At 30.8% G+C, this 21,398-nt stretch overlaps 2 protein-coding genes, 1 long non-coding RNA gene and 1 pseudogene across 3 annotated transcripts; 2 read left to right on the top strand and 2 right to left on the bottom strand.

Moving 5' to 3' along the window:
* Nucleotides 1–3,049: 3,049 nt before the first annotated feature.
* On the bottom strand, nt 3,050–4,684 carry LOC105639048 (bidirectional sugar transporter SWEET9). Its single transcript, XM_089726160.1, has 6 exons — nt 4,561–4,684; nt 4,434–4,470; nt 4,143–4,353; nt 3,809–3,970; nt 3,601–3,720; nt 3,050–3,506 (listed from the first exon to the last, which is right to left on the bottom strand). Exons 1-6 carry the CDS (start codon nt 4,607–4,609, stop codon nt 3,288–3,290), a joined length of 798 nt encoding a protein of 265 aa, XP_089582286.1. The 5' UTR covers nt 4,610–4,684; the 3' UTR covers nt 3,050–3,287.
* A 7,330-nt stretch (nt 4,685–12,014) lies between these two features.
* LOC105639046 (caffeic acid 3-O-methyltransferase) lies at nt 12,015–14,074 on the top strand. Its single transcript, XM_012222981.4, has 4 exons — nt 12,015–12,642; nt 12,729–13,039; nt 13,419–13,483; nt 13,577–14,074. Exons 1-4 carry the CDS (start codon nt 12,215–12,217, stop codon nt 13,874–13,876), a joined length of 1,104 nt encoding a protein of 367 aa, XP_012078371.3. The 5' UTR covers nt 12,015–12,214; the 3' UTR covers nt 13,877–14,074.
* A 1,508-nt stretch (nt 14,075–15,582) lies between these two features.
* LOC149493535 (uncharacterized) lies at nt 15,583–18,117 on the top strand. Its single transcript, XR_016322617.1, has 2 exons — nt 15,583–16,132; nt 17,916–18,117. It is a non-coding gene; the product is annotated as an uncharacterized LOC149493535 (long non-coding RNA).
* Nucleotides 18,118–19,126: 1,009 nt separating this feature from the next.
* Nucleotides 19,127–20,368, bottom strand: LOC149493534 (bidirectional sugar transporter NEC1-like; annotated as a pseudogene).
* Nucleotides 20,369–21,398: the final 1,030 nt, after the last annotated feature.

The raw sequence follows: 21,398 nt of genomic DNA, 5'->3' as shown, positions 1-21,398 counted from the left end.
TACATCATCAACTTGTTAGCCGCCGTTGTTGAAAACAAAAGAAAAAAAAATATATAAAAAAATTAGTTTTTGCTTAATCCCACATCGGGGAGATAAGCAAAGTGAAGGTAGTGATTTGACTATAAAATGGAAGCAATATTTAGGTTTCCATACACACCAAAATACACCAAAAACACTTGAGTGCGTTTTATATTAAGGATTTAGAGCAAGTCTCTTGGAGTATAAAATATTTGGAGTGTTTTGAGGGTGTCGAGTAGAAAAATATTTTGTAATTGTGGTTGTAACAATTTGCCGCATAGTGAATATTTTTCTTGATTGTCGTTTGGCAACGGCCGTGGTTTTTCTCCACTTGGAGAGTTTTCTACGTTAAATTATCGTGTTCTCTTTAATTTCTCAGTCATTATTTTATTCTCATTTGTTCCTGGTTGAAGCCGATCCGAAGGGCGGGAAAAATAGCGATTTTCCCAACAAGTGGTATCAGAGCCAAGTTGTTAGGCGGAGCTTTTAGTGTTAAAATAATTTCTTGTAATTATAAGTATGCTCTGTGGTTGCGGCTTAGTCTGATCTTCCACATCAGAAATACTGTTGTTAGAAATTATTTTATTTTAAAAGCAGGTGGAGTTTTGGAAGTCTTGAAGCGGGTGGAGCTTTGCTTTGGTGTGCTTGAGTATCGGTGGTGAATGTCCTGACGATAATTATTGAAGTTATTCTATTATGATAATATACCGTGCACGTAACTTCTGTCTAGAAGGCCGGATTTTAAGTGGGACCACTTGTGACCCCTCCGTCCAACTGAGATTTTACGTGGAATGGTAATATTGTCTAGGAGATCATTGTGATCTTTCCTGGGTATTGCCGAATCGGTTTACTTCACTAATTATTGGGTTCACTGTTATAAGCACAAGTAAGCATGTCGGCTATGAGATGTGAGATTGAGAAATTTGACGGGAGAATGAATTTTGCACTGTGGCAAGTGCAAGTCAAAGACGTGTTGATTCAGTCTGGACTGCATAAGGTTTTGAAGGGTAAACCAGTCAGCGGAAAGAATTCAAGAAAAGACAGTAGCAGTGGAGACTCAGAAAAATCCAAGATTAGCGATGAAGAATGGGAGGAGCTGGATATCAAAGCGGCAAGTCAAATTCGCATGTGTCTAGCAAAAAATGTTCTTGCTAATGTGCTTGGATTGTCCACGACAAAGGAGTTGTGGGAGAAACTGGAAGAATTGTACCAGGGCAAAAATATATCCAACAGGTTATATTTGAAGGAGCAATTTCATACGTTGAAAATGGCGGAAGGTACAAAGCTGTCAGATCATCTGAGTGTTCTTAATGGCATCGTCTCTGAATTAGAAACTCTTGGAGTGCAAACCGAAGATGAAGATAAAGCTCTCCGACTCATCCTGTCACTTCCTTCGACATATGAGCACATGAAACCTGTTCTGAAATATGGTAGTAAGGAAGTGGTGTATGCAGATGTGGTTAGTAAGCTCCTTACTGAGGAGAGAAGACTGAATGAAATGAAAAATAAATCATATGAGGATTCAGCTTTATTTGTCGGTACCAAGAAAAAGAATAAAAGCTCCGGAAAGAGGAAGGTTGTTTGCTGGGTTTGTGGTCAAACTGGACACATGAGGAAGGATTGCCCGAACGGTGGAGCTGATTCGGCTAGAAGCTCTAACGTTGTTGCTGCCAATGTGATCTCCTGTGGCGAAGGAGATGATGTGTTCTCTCTGTAATTGAGAGATGTGTGTCCTCATGGCATAATTGCTACCCGTTAAGATGCCATGGAAGAGGATGGATTATTGGTAGCTGGTCCACGGAAATGCGCACTGCATTGGTTGACAGTTGATGCAAAGTGTGTGGTGGAAAAAAAATATGTCGATGGCTAATGAACTCTCGGAAAAGTCAACAGGAGGGTTGCATCATAAACTATTAGCGGGATCCAACATGGCCGATGAAAAATTCTTGGAGTCGGTAAAGTGGTTCCAAGTGGCGATACTCTTTTATGGTGGAGTATGATAATTCTTGACGATAAGAATTATGATTGTCGGTAGCAGACAATGTTGTGTTTTTTTTATTTTATTTTCAAGGTGGAGATTGTTAGCCGCCGTTGTTGAAAACAAAAGAAAAAAAAATATATAAAAAAATTAGTTTTTGCTTAATCCCACATCGGGGAGATAAGCAAAGTGAAGGTAGTGATTTGGCTATAAAATGGAAGCAATGTTTAGGTTTCCATACACACCAAAATACACCAAAAACACTTGAGTGCGTTTTATATTAAGGATTTAGAGCAAGTCTCTTGGAGTATAAAATATTTGGGGTGTTTTGAGGGTGTCGAGTAGAAAAATATTTTGTAATTGTGGTTGTAACAATTTGCTGCATAGTGAATATTTTTCTTGATTGTCGTTTGGCAACGGCCGTGGTTTTTCTCCACTTGGGGAGTTTTCCACGTTAAATTATCGTGTTCTCTTTAATTTCTCAGTCATTATTTTATTCTCATTTGTTCCTGCTTGAAGCCGATCCGAAGGGCGGGAAAAATAGCGATTTTCCCAACACAACTCGCCATAATAATACCTCTAAGTGATGAATGAGTGTCCGACATTTTTTTAATTTCGAAATCCTTAATAACGAAAATAAAGAAATTTTTGATAGCAAAATCCTTGATAATGAAAGTATAAATATATGTATAATCTTGATCCTGAAAGTAAATAAAACATAAATACATAATTGAGTATATATATATATATATATATATATATATATATATATATATATATATATATATATATATATATATATAATATTATAATTTAAAAATGTTAATAAATACAAAACTTCTCAATTATGGATTGTATTAAATTTGTCACTTTATTAAATTTATAATTATGTTGTACACTATTAAAGATTTCTTATTTTTTAGTAATTTATTTATTTATTTTATTTACTGAAGTATCCAATGGATCGAAACAATACGATGCACTACAAAATAAGAGTAATTTTTTATTTTATTTTTAACCAATAGAATTTAAATTTAAAAAATAAGACTCAATTTACACTCTGACCTTGAAAGTGATAAACAATTTTCCTAAAAATCAACTTTTTTTTTACAATCTACCCACTGAAATTGTAACTTCTGTAAGCAACTTGTATTTGTATAGGCTATTCACCAAAGAGAGTGGCCTGACATCTTGGATCTCAATTGGATTTGCAAGTTTAGGAATTAGAGCAACGATAATTTCATACTTTAAACAAAATTGAATTTCATGCTCGCAAAGGTACAAAAGTGATTCATACATTATTCTCATTTGAGTCATTGTGTTCGTACACTTCATAGTCATGAGCCATAGCAGACTTCATCTCCTTGCACTGCTCATTTTCATGGCAAAAATTCTCAGTTTTATTCATTTTGATCTCTGTAGCTCCTTTATCCTCTTTTTTCGCATTTTTGTATATCATATACAATGCCATTTGAGCAATGCCAAATAGAAATCCCAGCACATTTGGTAGCTGACACATGGGAAAATCATAAAAGATTAAAATTGAGAAAATTATTTTTAAAAAATTGAATTTTTCTTTTTCAATTTACTGTTATAGTACTGACTGCAATAAAGAAATCCTTTACAAAAAGTCCATATAAGAACCAAGTTGTAGCAGAGAGAGTGAGGAACAATGATAATGGGAATGGCATAAATTCAACGCTTCTTGTTCGTACCACTCGCATCTGTAAAATGCAAAATAATTTTTTAATCAGTTCGAGTATTACAAAAATTAATTTTTTTTTATTTTAATTAGAGTAATTAATTTAGTACCATTATGCTTAATGGCGCTGCAAATACAGCAACAATAAAAGCTGCACATATCCACCCAACAGTATTTACTCTTTGGGAGCCCTTTATCAGTAACATTGTCAGTAATATCATCAACCCAAAAGCTCCAATGTTGAAGACAAGGATTAACTTCAATGTAAACATCTGCAAGTAATTTGTTATTAAATTTCTGTATAACATGAAAGAGACCGTCGCTATTTCTTGAATAGAGTTACTTTTAATTTGATCTATTTAGCATCACTCAATTTTTTAATTCTCCAAGTTTAAAATATATAGTAATTATTATGAAGAGTGTTGAAATTAATTTATTAATCACCTTCTCCTTCTTTGGTGCATAAATAAGGTACAATATAATGTAAGCAACTTCCAAGACACATCCAAAAGCATTGATACCGACTATCAGAAATGCATGTTTCTTCAGAAGAGCATAATATAACAGCAACATTGCACTCGTAAGTGCAACCACATATGGTATGGATTGAAACCCTTCTGATGATTTCTTCTTATAAATTTTGTGAAAGGTTGGCCTGAAAATTTAACTTAATATGTCAGAAAAGTAATTAATTAAATTGATGATATGTTAATTTTGTTTATTCGAAGCTCTTACACTGGCGCCAAGATCACCATGAATGATATAACGTTACCTATGGACAGAAACAGAAATTAGGAATCATTAGATAATAACTTGATAATTGAACTGCAAAACAGATTCAAATGCATAATTATAGTTTTACCCAAGACACCAAATATAACAGAGAGTTCCTCATGGGTCAAGAACGCCATATCTTTGATCAAGACTTCTAGGTGTAGTTGCTCTTAAAGCCTATAAAAATTAGGAACTAGTTAATATTACTTAAAAGAATAACACTAAGAAGACGATGATGAAACTCTCTCTCAAGAACGTTTAACTTATATACGGAAGATTAGAAGTGTTAGGCCACTGAGACCACAATTTCGGAAATAAAAATGATTAATCAATGAAATTGTCTTATTTAATTTCATTGCCATCAACATTGATCAATAATCAAACATTTCCCTCTAGAGAATAGTCTCAAGATTAGGGTCTTGAAGATCGGTTTCTGCTATTTTAAGTTAAGAAAGTTTGCTAGATATGTTGTAACCTCTTGCACCACATGCTCATTCTTTCGTCAAATGAGTCTATGCAGTGTATTTCCGATCAATTGATTTAATCATGAAAGGTATTTTCATTTAATAGAAGTATTAAATGATTTTTGTTTTTTTTCTAAAAAAAAAAAAAATACTTGGAGCTCCAACGACGGTAATAACATCGTGGACAACATAGTAAGGATATCCCTTCTCTTTGAATTAAGAGTGACAATTTTACCCGATCCGGCAGACCTGATTCGATCCAATTTTGGCGGGTTCGGGTAGTGAATAAACCAGTTTTGGTAAATGTTTGGCTAGTATTTTTACTATCCAGATTAGATTCGGATTCAAGGACTCGAGTACCGCTACCCGTTATCCTTTTAATTAATATTCCAAAAAATTTAAAATAATTATTGTTCTAAAAAAAAAAATTATATATACACATTATAATTAATGCTATAATTATATTTAATATTTATAATATATATTTTTTATTAAGTCAAAGTAATAATTTTATAATTTTTACTTACATTTTACTTTTGAAAAATAAAAAAAGTTATTTTTAATGCTAAACAGGTATTAAACGGTGCAAGTATTTAAGTATATAATTATAATCGGGTTTGGAACAGGTTCGGTATTAAAGTTGAATTTCGAAACGGGTTTGAAATGGATTCGGTTATCTAATTTACAATCTAGTTAGGTTAAGATGTTGCATTTTAAATAGATATCTGATATGTAGTCATTCTTACTTTAAATAATATTCACTAAATTAGTGATAACTTCTACGGTGCAGAGGATTCAAATTTCATATCTCTCACTCTTCATATCTTCTACACAATGTTAGAAGGCCAACCCGACTAATGTGATAAAATATTAAATTATAAAACATTATTCACACCAATTTATATAAAATATAGATATGAGGTGTAAGAAGTACAACCATTAATTAACATGCATAAATGAATAAATTCGTGTGTTTGGTATTCAGTTATTTATAATTTGTGAATACTTGGAACCATATCATCAGCATGCATCTAAATTGGACAACCAAACAAAATTGATGGATTGACAGATTGGGTGAATACATGTATTCATGAATTATCCTTTTTTTTTTTTCTTGTTCTTTTTCTTTTTTCCTTTTCTTTTTTTCTTTTGTGTACAATTCTGCATGTATGGCATCAAGTCGGGAAAAGCTTTCCAACATATATTTTCTCCAATCAACCTAAGTTGATTATATTTTTTTATTCATTAGAGATCGGAGGAATTAAAATAACGCTGTGTGAAAAAGTTAACTAAATCCTTCTGATTGACCGTTGGTTATGTATATTAAAATTATTGATATTACATGTTATTACATTATATTTTTTATTATTTATATTCTTTTATCTAACATATAAAGGGACTAAAATTTAAGAAGAGAAATTTATTGGGACAATACTTTGTGAGAATGCCGAACATTACGGCCACCGAAGCCCAACATTTTCCAACATCGTTTCCAAGCAAAGCAAATAGAAAGAACAATTATCAAATCAAGTACCAATTATGTATTTCCAACACGGAAAATTTTGTATAGTATATATCTTTTCTTTTGATTGTTACTTTTAAAAATTTGTCCTGTTTTATTATAGTTTTATTTATTTATTTTAGTCAAGAAATTTGTTCTAAAAATTTATGGTGTCTTATTTCCAATTACATTTTTAAATTAAAAATTATTAGCCTACCGCCGATATATCCCATGAACCATATTCCAAGCCATGGAATAACTGTTATTTTAAAAAATTTTCCTATTTGGATTTTTTTTTTTTTTTTATAAACCACTGGTATCCGGATCTTATTACCAGAAAATAATTAAATTCAGCTCAGGTTTAGTCACAGTTAGGCTCTTCGCCCCTTTCTGCAGGTGTATTTAACGAGAATTGAACCTGAAAACTCTTTCCACATGCACAGCCTACATTGCCAACTGAGTCACAGTCTGTAATTTATTTGTATTTTTTTGTCCTTACTTTTCCTTAATAAATGGTCAGAATACTCTTGTTTGTCCCGTGTGTCTTCCTCAGACCGTTCCACTCTTATATTAGGTGTAAGTATTATCTATTAAGTTTGTTGAGTGTTTATACATCATGACTTGTAAGTAAATTCAAGTAAAATTTACTGATTTTTACTTGAGTTTAAAAAAAAAAAAAAAAAAAAAGCTACTTTTTATAATGTATTACTCCATCTTTCTACTTTGATAGCAACATTTCGTTTTTTTACAAGAATTAAGAAGATGATTGGAACACGTTAGTTTTCTAAAAATATGTAGTAAAATATCTAAATTTCCCTTCTTTAAATTAAAAACTCCCCATTTAATTTTATATATTAATTTTATCTTATATTAAAGAATCAACATTAGAGTAGTACTTCCATTTCATTTTTTTCATGCCTGATATAATGAATAACTTTTAGTTATGTGTGTGGTCAAAATTTTAATTTAACTACAATTAAAAATAATGATAAAAAAAGAAAAATAAATATAAATATAAAAACAAATTGCATCTACTAAATATATGGTAATTAGACCAAGGCATAGCCTAGTGATAAGTGCATATACAACCTTATAATAGATCCAGGTTCAAATTTTCCTCCCCCAATATTAAAAAAAATAATATATATGTGGGTAAAATTAAAAAATAATAATATACTTTCAAAGTCCTAAATAAGCACAAATGGAAGAAAATAAAATGTTCTTTGGAGTTATTAAAGTAGAACGTATGGAGTACAAATTAGAAATCTTTATAAAACTTTAGCGACCAAACTTATTATTTTATAAACTTCCATTTAAGAAACTATAATTTTTACAAAATATGTGAAAATATTACAAAGTATTAATAATATGCAATATTATTTTGTAAACAGCACTTATTATAAATAAAAAAAAAGCTGTATTATAAAAAAAATTAAAAAATGTTACAACATACTAGCAATTGGAGAAATTATTTTGTGGACCGCTAACTTTTACAAAAAAAAAAAAATTACCTTTTACAAAAATACTAGAAAGTGTTACAAAATATCGGAGCTATTATTTTGTAATCTACAACTTTTATTAAAAAAAAAACAATGTTTTATAGCTTATTTAAAAATATCACAAAATATTGATAACGAAGTTAATAGTTTATAATCTGATAGCTTCTATAAAAAATAGTCATCTTTTACAAAATATTTAAAAATATTACAAAATATCCAAAACTTGAACTATTATTTTGTAAATCACAAAAGAAAAATCACTTTTTAACAAATTATTAGAAATTATTAATATCGGTAACTGGAGCTATTATTTTATATCCAACAATTTATTAAAAGCAGCCACTTTTTACAAATTATTAAAAGTCATTATAAAATATCGACAAACTAATACAATGTCATTGTATATATATATATATATATATATATATATATATTCCTTACGATGCAAAAGAAAATCATAGAAACATAGTCATACTCTCCATTTTTTTTCTTTGAAATTTTCAAAAAAGAAAAAAGATAAGATAAAGAAGCAACACATAAATGCATAAATACAATTATTCTTTATCCACCATTTTTTCCTAGAATTTAACATATATATATATATATATATATATACAAAGAATAAAAATGAAAAATCGCAAAAATACAATTACGTTTTAACTCCATTAATTTTCTCTGGAGTTTAAAAGAAGAGAAAAAATAAAGAAGAAACATACAACATAAAAAAGTAAAATAAGATTCAAAAACACCAAAACACAATCAGATTTAAAACTTCAAATTGAAAAAATTTGTCTTTGATAAAATCAATGTTAAATTTGAGATAGGACCTCATCGAAAGATCTCATGTAATACCAACAACACAATCTAGAGACTATCAATATCCAAAATCAGATGAGAAAAAAATAAAAATTGAAAAAAAAATAATACAAACTTATAGTAGTAGTTTCGATTTCATTAACCATAAAATTATTAGAAAATATTGATTTGGTTTTAGTTATAGAGAAACATATAATAATAATAAGAAGAGAACAGTTCGACATAAATATGTTGAGAGAGAGAGAGAGAATGAGAGATAAAGTTAAAATGATTTTAAAAAAAACGACTATATTTTCACCATACTGGACAAAATTTAAGGGTTTATGCTTTCATCTGCATTTGAGTTCACACAATTTTTTTACGGTGTATCAAATAGTATAATAGTTACAAAAAATATAAGTTAAAGTGTTTAATAGGTTTTCGCAAATCTCAGGATGGCAAATGGTTAAAGTAAAATAGTTAAGGGGTGAGATTATACATTCGGCCATTAACTAAGTGAAAGGAGATGTGACATAAAATCACATAGCATAAAGTTCATATTAAAAAGTGAACTTAATCAATTTTAACTTAATATTTAGTATATTAATTTAATTTAATTTTATGTACAAAATCAAATAAAATTAATAAAATCCATATTAAATCTTAGACTTAATTAATTGTAACTTAATCTGATTTTAATTTGAGTATATCAATTTAAGGATCATGCTAAATAGCTCCAATTGATTTGGCACAAATAGAGATATAATTGTACTTTCCACTTTTAACATTTAATTATAAAATAATAATACAATTAGCTATTTTGACAACTTTACCCTCATTAATTTTTTCTCTCGATAGTAGAAAAATCTATGGTGTTTTCCATGTCTTACTAATTTTCAATGTATTTCAGTTATTCAATTTTTCTCTCTTCTTCTTCTATTATCTCAATTTTATATTTTTGTAAGACTTTATACTACCTTCTTTCCTAAATACTTGTTACATTCGGAATTTCACGTAGCTTAAGAAAACCATTAAATTTGTTTCAATTATAATAAATTATTGAGTAAATTGACTAAATTACCCTTAATTTAATATATCCAAACATCAAATTTTTAAAGAATTAAAGCAATGATTATCGATCATATACAAAGGGTAAACATGAAAAAATGATTTATTATTCTTTGAAATCACAAATGTGACAAGTATTTTAAAACGTAGTATTTTCTCGAATGTGACAAGCATTCAGGAACCGGTGTAGTATTATTCTAACTCAAAAGAAGTCTGAAAGAAATAGCTCCAGTACCACAAGATTTTTACATAGACTACATGAACGAATTTATGCATTTATCCTTAACTTAATATTTATGTTGAAGAAAAAATATTACTACTAATTTTCAAAAAATTAAACGTAAATTCATGGTCCAAATTAGGATAACTAGATCTAGTCACACTTCTTTTCTGTCGTTCTTTCATCAAAAACAATTTCTAGATTTCCAAGTTTAGGACAAGTTCAACTTCAAAGAGGGGTAGCCGTTAGGACGCAATTGTTATTAGAATGTTTTTGGATGCTTAATTGATATTTGTAAAGGACTTAATTGCTACTTTTACTTTCTTTTTATATGTGATTGTAATTTGCTCTTCCTAAGTTGTTTGCTTAGATGAGTCGGTGATATCATATACCTCAGCACGTGGGAAAGACTTACCTATACCGTGTAGGCAAAGCTTAATCTATGTATAGAATGTGTTGGGGCAACTTTCATTGCAGCTTTGTTGAAGCCATATCAATTTTGCAACTCACCAGCTTACTGCAATTACTTTCATATACTTCGTGATTTTTAATACATCCCAACAGTATACCAATTATACACCTTTTTACGTGAATTTTAAGTGGGCTCTTCTCTGTACTTTTTAACAATATTTTACCATCGTATTTTGGAAGATTCGTTCCACTGAACATATCTTTCTTTGCAACTTTTGTTTAATCAATCAATTTGTCGGGCATAAGCTCTGATACCATTTATTTGGTCCTTTTAATTAATTAAGAGAAAATTAACGCAGCGAAAAAATAAAAATAAGACACAGAAATTTACGTGGTTCACCCTCAACTATTTAGGGATACGTCTACGGGACAAACTCCGAATAATTCTTCCACTATTAAAAAAATAGTAGGTACACAAAGAGAGTAATACAAAAACAGTGGCACTCAAAGTGTTTCTCAAAAACACCCCATAATAATTTTCTCACTATTTTTTCCTCCCCTAATTTTAGAAAACCCTTCCTAAAACTAGATAACTCTCTCTCTATATTTTTTTTTTCTTTATGCTGTGTGCTTTGCTTGAGGCTTCGCTACCTCTATTTATAGGAGAGATTAGTGAATGACCCGTGTATAACTCATTCACAGCTCTCTATTTTGTTTTCCTTTTTTTTCTTTTTAAAGCACATGTTTTCCTTTTTTTTTTTTCCAAAAGTGTGTGGGTCTCGCATGCCGGAGGGACCATAACACAATTAAAATATACTAAATTATTTATGGTAGTTCCTCCCTTTCAATCTGTCGTTCTCTCTCTCTTTTTTTTTTCTTTCTATGACAGAAACCCAAATGTTTTGTTCGGAAGAGAGGAAAATTTGGATGGAAAGAAAATATTGGAGGAAAATAACCAAGAAAAGCTATTTTACTGTGTTCGGGAGCAAGAAGGAAAATTACGGTGGAAAGAAAATAACCACCAAATTCTCTCCGGCCCAACCTCAACACAATCTCTCCAAATCGAAAAGAAAGTGCACATGAGTGAAAATGTCACTGTTCTGAACTGAATCACAAAACTACCCCAACTAAACTTCATTTTCTTCACGGCTTATCATTATTTTAATGCTCTTTTGATGCTAACTGTTTAAGATTTGATAATGTTTATAAATAAATATAAATAAGTTATATGCATTGGCAGCATTGCATATATTTATGACACTCATGGTATAATTTTTCATTCTTTTATTTGCACTATTAATTTAATATTATTTCTTTTATTAAGGTAAAATGGTAAATCTATAATAATTTTTTTCTTCAATAATTTAATTTTTTTAAAAAAAATATAATACATCTTCTTTTCTCAACCTTATCTTCTATCCAAACACAAGAGTGGAAAATGTTTTTAAAAAAAAAAGACAAAAAGATATTCTTAATATATTATTTGATAATTAATAAGAATAAAATTATAAATTAGCAACAATATCATTTCCTTTTCTCTCTCTTATTTTCCTTTCAATTCAAACGTACAGTGAAAATAAGGACGGAAAATAAATAGTACAATCCTTTAATATTTTCGTTGTTTTCATTCCTCCATGAGTCCATTCTTTTCTTTCCTCTCCTTCCCAAACACAAATTCACAAATCGATTGATGTTGGGCTCTCCTCCATCTGAGCTTGTCATAAATCAATAAAACAATATAAAACAGTTGGTGGAGGCGGGATATAGCTCCATCTTCTGCAAACATGACTAACCCTACTTCTAAATTTCCTGTTAATTATAACCCAGATCAAGAAGAGGATCAGGAAACAGGGAAGCTGGCCATCCGGTTAGCGAATGCCGCAGTTCTTCCGATGGTATTAAAATCAGCTATTGAGCTTAACATCATAGACATCATCTCCACCGCCGCAAGCAATGGCTTGGGGATCTCTCCGGTTGAGATTGCTGCTCAAATACCCACAAAGAACCCAGATGCACCAGCTCTGCTCGACCGTATGTTGCGTCTCCTGGCAAGCTATGACATACTCAACTGCACCAAAGAGAATGGACAAGGTGAAAGACTGTACTCTGCCAGACCCATATGCAAGTTCCTCACTCGAAATGATTCAAATGAAGGAAGCTCTGTATCTCCTCTCTTTTTGTTGCACCACGATGAAGTTTTCATGAAGAGCTGGTTCTTTCTTTTTCCTTTTATTTTTTTTTTGGCAAGGTTATTGCTTTATTTTTTTAGTATGATATAATGGTCAGCATTATTATTAGGTACCACTTCAATGAAGCTATACTAGAAGGTGGGATTCCATTCATCAAAACCTATGGGATGACAGTCTTCGAATACCAGGCAACTGATCAGAGATTCAATCAGGTATTCAATGAAGCAATGTCAAACCACACTACCTTATTTGTAAAGAAGATAATTGAAGTTTACGATGGATTTGATGGTGTCAAAGTGTTGGTTGATGTGGGTGGTGGTATTGGAGATGCTCTCCGTATCATCACCTCCAAATATCCTCACATCAAAGGCATAAATTTTGATTTGCCCAATGTATTGGCTGATGCACCTTCTTTCCCGGGTAATTAAAATTTTCATTTTTACTTTTTGCATCCTAGATAAAAGTTCTAGTTCCTGAAAATGTGAATCTGCTTTTGGTTCTGATTTATCTGGAGGTTAGAAATATTAACGCCATATATATCCTCCAGCAACATGTTATGACGGGTAGAAAGTTTGGCTTATAAATAAAACAAGAAACAAGAAGAAAAGGGGAGGAATGACCCTTCTAAGAGAAACTCTACACAGAAAAATTTCTAATTTTCATAAGCACTATCAAATACCAAATTATTAACCAGCAAATATAATCCCAGATTATCATTTAATCCAGAATACCAGCTCTTTATCTCATCTAAAATCTTGAAACTAGCACATATACCTAGCTTTTTCTATTTTAATCACAGGGGTGGAGCATGTGGCGGGAGACATGTTTGTGAGCGTCCCAAAGGGAGATGCTATTTTCATGAAGGTAATTAATCAATTAATAAGTTTGTCTTTCATTGTATTTAAAATTAAAAAAATATATGTCTGTTCATTTTTAAAAACAAAAAATATATTGCAGTGGATACTACACGGTTGGAGCGATGAGTATTGCTTAAAACTTCTCAAGAACTGCTACGAAGCACTTCCAAGTAAGGGCAAAGTGATAGTTGTGGAATCAATACTTCCTTTGGCACCGGAAAATGCTGTTTCTTCTCACATTGTTTTTGAGCAAGACCTGTTCATGTTTGCTCAAACTCCTGGTGGTAAAGAGAGGACCCAAAAGGACTATGAGACCTTAGCAATGAAGTCTGGTTTTTCCAGTTGTGAAGTTGTATGTTGTGCTTACAACAGCTGGGTTATGGAATTTCATAAAGCATAATGACCCACTTTGAATGCACTTTCACTACAAGTCGTTGGCTGCTATTAAAATATTACGTGGCTTTTTTTCTAAATAATGGATGAGTCTACTGGTGTCTCACAAATATATAGTGTAACTAAGTGAAAGCTCGTGCCTTTGCACTGGTTATTTTCTTTTCAATCCTTTAATATTGAATCGACTGTTGAGAAATACTTTATACGACATCATCCATTTGGAATCTAAATGAAAAAGTTCGTCTTTTTTAATAAAAACAAATTTAATAAGAGCAATATGTACTGGAAACATAAATTTGTAAGCAGATAAAATCATATAAACATAGATTCAAATATTGAAAAAATCATATCAGAAAATAAAATAACATCATAACTTTTAGCATCCAATCTCACCTAATTCAAAATTTACAAAACCTCACATAATTCAACGAATGCAAACTCATGACGCTACATGTAATGCCATATTTCACCTTATTATAATTACTGGTATTTAACAAAGTTGGTACGTATTACTTCTCATTGTAGGCAACGACGGAGGGATGGGCAGGTGTGGTCCTCGCCCCCTAACCAAAATTTTTTATTTCACACTTTTAAAAATAGTAAATATTTTTAATTCCCTCCTCAACTCTTAAAATTTTTTAGCGCCTTAAGTTTAATATCTAGCTCCATCACTTATTATAGGTATTCGTTATTTAATTTATAATTCTTTATCATTTACAAAGATTGATGTTTATACTTATTTAATTCTTAGTAAAAAAAACAATTGAATACAATAATTAAAAAAGTATAAAAAATTATAAAACAATTGATAATATTTTATGTATAAATACATGAAGACGACTAGACTTAAGATTGTACTATTTTATGTATAAATGAAATTTGAAAATTCAATTATGATTGATAATGAATATCATTGATAAGATATAGATATAGAATAATATTGATATAGAATTAAAATTAATAAAATTAAACTTAATACATCACCAACTTGCCATAATAATACCTCGAGTGATGAACGAGTGTTCGGCATATTTTTAATTGGAAATCCTTAATAACGAAAGTAAAGTAATGAAATTTTTGATAGCGAAACCCTTGATAATGAAAGTATAAATATATGTATAATCTTGGTCCTGAAAGTAAATAAAACATACATACAAGAAATACCCCGAATTTTTATTTTCAAAACTTTTGAAATTTTTATTAAATCAAAAATCCGAATTGTTGATAGTATGGGCTGTAAAGACCGAGTAATTCTAATTTGAGTCCATAGTTTTGCGAGTTGGGCCCAAGCCCAAATATAATTTCGGAATTTTCGATTCGAGAATAGTTAAAATTTTTGTGAACTAATATGAAACTCCAGCGATTAATCTATTGTAAATATATATAAATTAATTATTCTAAAATTAAAATCATTACTATTAATATTTTTATTATTATTGAGTAAATGGAGGAAATGTTACGGAATCAAAAAAAAAATTAAAAAATTAAAATTAAAATAAATCGAACCGGACTCGGGAATTAAATTGATTTTTCGAAAACTACACGAATAACCCAAAAACCAAGTGGAAAAACTGCAAACCGAGTAAGAACCAAGCCGAATCATGGAATTAGACCAAACCGGTTCGAATCGAACCGGAATGGTCTAGAAGCTTTGGGCTTCTCTTTTCTTTTCTTCTTCTTTTCTTCTTCTTCCTTCTCCATCGTGCGACAACCCCTCCTCCTCCTCCCTTCCCATCTCCGACCACTGTTCAGCGAGGACTAGGTGACGATCAACTCGCCTGACGCTGGAGGTCATGTTTCCGACCACCTCTCACGCAAAAAGGGCCTCCATCAACGCGAATCGGACTTGTGCAAAGTGACAGCCCCTGCATCTCGATCTCCGGCGACTTTCGCCATGTCCGACGGGCTCAAGGTGAACCGAAGGTCTCAATCGACTCCTCTCCCTCATATGAACGTTTCCCCTCCGTTAATTTGTGACTTTGGGTGAGTTTTGATGAACCACCATGGGCGGCGGCTTGAAGGCGACTGTGGAAGTCGATCCGGCCAAACGAGCCACTGGCTCAACAAATTGATAGCAGATTTGGATTCCTCACAAAAATTGGAGTCGGGTGGTGGTGACCTTGCAATTTTCTGGGCGGTTTAACTTTTCCGGCAGCGTGCACGGCGGCGGTCCGGCGAGACTCCGGCGAGGACTTTGAGAGGCAGAATGATCTCCTCTTCGCGCGGGTCACGAAAATCAAATCCGATTTTCCATCGGTACATTGTAAGGCTTAATTGTCCATTTTTCGGTATAAAATTTACAACTTGAATTAATTAATTAATTGGATATAAGCTTAATTGAATTATTAAAATTGGAGATTTATGAAATTAAATTGCCAATTTTGAATAAATCTCGAATTAATTAATTAACGAATTAATCGAGTGTTTAAGTGAATTAAATTGAATAGTATGAAATGTAGTTCATGAATATTAGTTATAATATTGACATTGAAATAAGAATTTTTGCTAACAATTATATATGTTAATTTTCGGAATTTAAGAAGTATAAATAGGAGAAATTATAATGTATGTTATAGATAAATAATTAATGATATTAGGGAAATTAAAAATTAATTGGTGATAGGATTATCAAGTGCCTATGTATGATGGATGACTAATTAAGTGATGGTTATGATGGGCGAGATCGGTTAATGTGAATTGCCGGATGGATGGGCTGTGTGGTGATATGTGAAAAATATAAAATTGATTAGTATAGATTATAAGGGAAATGCGTCGAAATTTCGGTAAAACACTTAAGTAAGGAAACTCTTAAAAGATAGTACGATTAAAATTATTATCGTTATTAATATTATATTATCACTCGTATTATTATTATTATTATTATTATTATTATTATTATTATTATTATTATTATTATGAATACCAGTATTTATAAGAACGTTTCTTAACGAATAACCAAACGTTTTATATAAAAGTAATAAATTTGAAATAAATATATAAATGAGGAAAACCCAATATATATGCACATATAATAAGTGAATTAAATGACTGGTAACCAAAACTAATAAAAGAATGTGAAATATAAGTTTTTGAATTAAAATTCTTATTTAGAATTTTCTTGTTTATTTTAAAGGTTTATAAAATACCAAAATGCGAGGACAAAAGTTGGAAGTATGTGGCTAAAAAGGCAGTCCTTTTAAAAGACAATAAAGAACTATGAGTAGTGTTAGATAACTAGTATCATCCGCCTGCATTCATGCATTCACGGCTAAATGCTACCATGCATTAATATGTTGAATTGTCATGTTGTGCTGCACTATTTGTTGATGTTAAATATTGCTTGATTACCTGTGTTGTGATATTGCTGTGCCTTGTTTGTGTGGAATTGGGATGAAGTGGGTCACCACGGGTTTGTGAGACTGATTCTGTTATATGGATCCTGATTTTGATTCTGATATATGGATCCTGATTCTGATTTCTGTTAGCCGGTAAATAGGAGATCGGCGCCCCCATGTGCACCTGATAATTCTGATTATATGGAAACCGCAGAGTAGCCTCTTTGGGCGCACCTGATGATCTAGATTTAATCGTTGCCTGCAGGGTGGCCTCCTGTTGTGTGCGCCTGATGATCTAGATTTGAGGGAGACGACCGGGATGCCGCCTGTCGGTATAAAAAAAAAAGAGAGAGAAAGAAAAAAGAATGGAAAAATAATGAGAGGACCGGTCGTGTGAGGATTATACCGGTCAGCCAGAATGGGAGATTGGCTCCCTGGTGCACATGTGAGTGGATGGGCCATGTGGGAGGACGGCTCATCGGGTTTAGGTGACTCCACTGACTAATTTCCACGTGATATGATTATATGAAGGTGATAATAATTGTGATTGCTGTTGTATTGTCATTTGTGTGATAAACTGCATGATCATAAAATTAATCGGTGACCAGATAAAAATATTTTTAGCATCTATGTGATTGTGTGGGGTGAGAGGGTTATCTAACCCTACTCATTGAGTTTGGTGCTCACTCCTGCCTACCTATTTTTTTTCAGGTAATAGAAAGAAAGGAAAGATGGAGCTGAAATACTTAGTAGAGAAGACTGTTAATGATAGAAATATCGATGTAAATGTAAAGGTAGGGTTCCGCAACTGTATTCCAGTTGGGTTGTAAATAAATAATAAAAGTCCATGTTAAATATATGAACTGTATTTTGGATGCATATGTATAATAAGTTAATGGGCCTAAATCCATAATTATGAATAGAATGTGAGATTTAAATAAATTAGACTTACTACGGGCTTCAGGGGTTTTAAGCCCACCCAGGTCCTAGTGCCGGTCCAGTCCATAGAAATGGGTCGCAACAATACAAAATCAAATATATATATATATATATATATATATATATATATATATATATATATATATATATATATAATTTAAATATTATAATTTTAAAATGTTAATAAATATAAAACTTCTCAATTATGGATTGTATTAAATTTGTCACTTTATTAAATTTATAATTATGTTGTATGCTGTTAAAGATTTCTTATTTTTTAGTTAGTTATTTATTTATTTTATTTATTGAAGTGTCTAATGGACCGAAATAATACGATGCAATGCACAATAAAAGTAATTTTTTATTTTATTTTTAATCAATAGAATTTAAATTTAAAGAATAAAACTCAATTTGCACCCCGAACTTGAGAGCAATAAATAATTTTCCTAAAAATCAACTTTTTTTAACTATCTACGCACTGAAATTGTACAACTTCTGTAAGCAACTTGTATTTGTATAGGCTGTTCACCAAAGAGATTGGCCTGACATCTTGGACCTCAATTGGATTTGCAAGTTTAGGAATTAGAGTAACGATTATTTCATACTTTAAACAACCTCTAATTTCACAAATTGATTTACTGTTAATTACTTGACAATCAAATGCTCAATATGAAACTAAAAATTGTAAAAAAAGACGTAGAAGGCTTTAAGCAGGACTAGCCCTTTTTTTTTTATTAGCAAAATTAAATTTATTTTATTATTTTAAATCCAAAAAAAAACTTAGCTTATTCAAAAAATTATACCCAAATAATAAAGTTCTCCACTTATACCCATCCTAGTTTGGACAAGCCAATCATTTAAGGCTAAAATTTCTTATACCGGCACCAAGATCCAAGTTTATTCACTTAAAATGCATAAAATATAAAAGATATAAACTACAAAGGTACCTAAAGATGTGTGCATTTCATGCTCACAAAAGTGATTCACACGTTACTCTCATTTGATTCAATGTGTTCACATTTCATGACCATAGCAGACTTCATCTCCTTGCACTGCTCATTTTCATGGCAAAAATTCTCAGTTGTACTCATTTTGATCTCTGTAGCTCCTTTATCCTCTTTTTTCGCATTTTTGTATATCATATACAATGCCATTTGAGCAATGCCAAATAGAAATCCCAGCACATTTGGTAGCTGACACATGGGAAAATCATAAAAGATTAAAATTGAGAAAATTATTTTTAAAAAATTGAATTTTTCTTTTTCAATTTACTGTTATAGCACTGACTGCAATAAAGAAATCCTTTACAAAAAGTCCATATAAGAACCAAGTTGTAGCAGAGAGAGTGAGGAACAAAGATAATGGGAATGGCATAAATTCAACGCTTTCTTGTTCGTATCACTCGCATCTGTAAAATGCAAAATAATTTTTTAATGAGTTCGAGTATTACAAAAATTAATTATTATTTTTCTTTTAATTAGAGTAATTAATTTAGTACCATTATGCTTAATGGAGCTGCAAATACAGCAACACTAAAAGCTGCACATGTCCACCCAACAGTCTTTACTCTTTGGGAGCCCTTTACCAGTAACATCGTCAGTAATATCATCAACCCAAAAGCTCCAATGTTGAAGACAAGGATTAACTTCAATGTAAACATCTACAAGTAATTTGTTATTAAATTTCCGTATAACATGAAAGAGACAGTCGTTGTTTCCTGAATAGAGTTAATTTTAATTTGATCTATTTAGCATCACTCAATTTTTTAATTCTCCAAGTTTAAAATATATAGTAATTATTATGAAGAGTGTTGAAATTAATTTATTAATCACCTTCTCCTTCTTGGGTGCATAAATAAGGTAGAATATAATGTAAGCAACTTCCAAGACACATCCAAAAGCATTGATACCGACTATGAGAAATGCATGTTTGTTCAGAGGAGCATAATATAAATTTTGTGAAAGGTTGGCCTGAAAATTTAACTTAATATGTCAGAAAAGTAATTAATTAAATTGATGATATGTTAATTTTGTTTATTCGAAGCTCTTACACTGGCGCCAAGAACACCATGAATGATATAACGTTACCTATGGACAGAAACAGAAATTAGGAATCATTAGATAATAACTTGATAATTGAGCTGCAAAACAATTCAAATGCATAATTATAGTTTTACCCAAGACACCAAATATAACAGAGTTTTCCTCATGTGTCAACAACGCCATATCTTTGATCTTAAAGCCTTCTAGGTGTAGTTGCTCTTAAAGCCTATAAAAATTAGGAACTAATTAATATTACTTAAAAGAATAACACTGTGAAGATGATGATGAAACTCTCTCTCAAGAACCTTTAACCTATATACGGAAGATTAGAAGTGTTAGGTGGAAATGCAACTATAGAGCAAATGAAAAAAACAAGAGAGAAAATACATTTTTTTATTGTTTTAATTTAACTTAAATAAAAAGATCCACGAGTTATTTCATGTGCCATTCCGCTGATAAGAAATCAATTAAAAACGATAAAAGTTTTGTACTGTTACACAAATAATAATGAGAATAGTTATGTCACGAGTTCTCTTTATGTAGACAGGTCTATGGCTCATTCATGAACTAAATCAATAAAAATAGAGTTTTTTTTTTTTTTATTAAAATGAGAGTATTTCTAATTATACATTAGAAAAAAAAGGATAAATTCGGGACATTTTTTTAAAAATTTTTACTGTTATTGATTTAGTTTATAAAACGTGGCTATAAATACGGTCTAGATAAATAATTTTCAATAATAATTGATTTTTTTTTTTTTACAAATTGAAATAGATGCACAATTAAGGATGTTTTGATATCACGAGTGAAATCAACTCCATGGAGGAGAGCCTAACATCAATTGATTTGTGAATATGTTTTCTGTCATAAAAGAGAGGAGAGAGAAAAAAAAAAAAAAAAGATAAAGAGAAAGAGAGAGAGAGAAATAGTTTTGTAAATTTTGTAAATAACAAGGCATTTATTACACTATAACTGAAACAAAAGTCCTTAAAATGTCAACAGAACATCATTTTGATAAATATTTTTCGTAGAATACCGTTTTTAGAAATAGTTTTTTGCATAACATCATTTTGAAAAAAAAAATCCAATTTAAATAGACTTAATACAATTACAATTTTCAAATACAAACTAAAGCCCAATAAGGGTAGCCCAACCCATAAGTGGCAATATACAATTCTAAAGCATTTATTGATGGAAAGGGGAATTGTCTATA

Source organism: Jatropha curcas, chromosome 9 (genome assembly GCF_041381405.1).
Source record: "Jatropha curcas cultivar XTBG-Jc1 chromosome 9, XTBG_Jcur_1.0, whole genome shotgun sequence".
NCBI lineage: Eukaryota > Viridiplantae > Streptophyta > Magnoliopsida > Malpighiales > Euphorbiaceae > Jatropha > Jatropha curcas.
Note: the sequence above shows the minus strand (reverse complement) of the source record. Positions and strands in the feature narration are given on the sequence as shown.

What these genes read in the sequence shown, in the direction of transcription:
- LOC105639048 (XM_089726160.1), bottom strand. Translation starts at nt 4,609, where the DNA reads ATGGCGTTCTTGACCCATGAGGAACTCTCTGTTATATTTGGTGTCTTG. An exon ending in CAGCGCCATTAAGCATAATG is followed by an intron (nt 3,721 to 3,808) that starts GTACTAAATTAA and finishes TGCATTTTACAG; the next exon opens with ATGCGAGTGGTACGAACAAG. An exon ending in TAAAGGATTTCTTTATTGCA is followed by an intron (nt 3,507 to 3,600) that starts GTCAGTACTATA and finishes CCCATGTGTCAG; the next exon opens with CTACCAAATGTGCTGGGATT.
- LOC105639046 (XM_012222981.4), top strand. Translation starts at nt 12,215, where the DNA reads ATGACTAACCCTACTTCTAAATTTCCTGTTAATTATAACCCAGATCAA. An exon ending in GAAGTTTTCATGAAGAGCTG is followed by an intron (nt 12,643 to 12,728) that starts GTTCTTTCTTTT and finishes CATTATTATTAG; the next exon opens with GTACCACTTCAATGAAGCTA. An exon ending in TGATGCACCTTCTTTCCCGG is followed by an intron (nt 13,040 to 13,418) that starts GTAATTAAAATT and finishes TTTTAATCACAG; the next exon opens with GGGTGGAGCATGTGGCGGGA.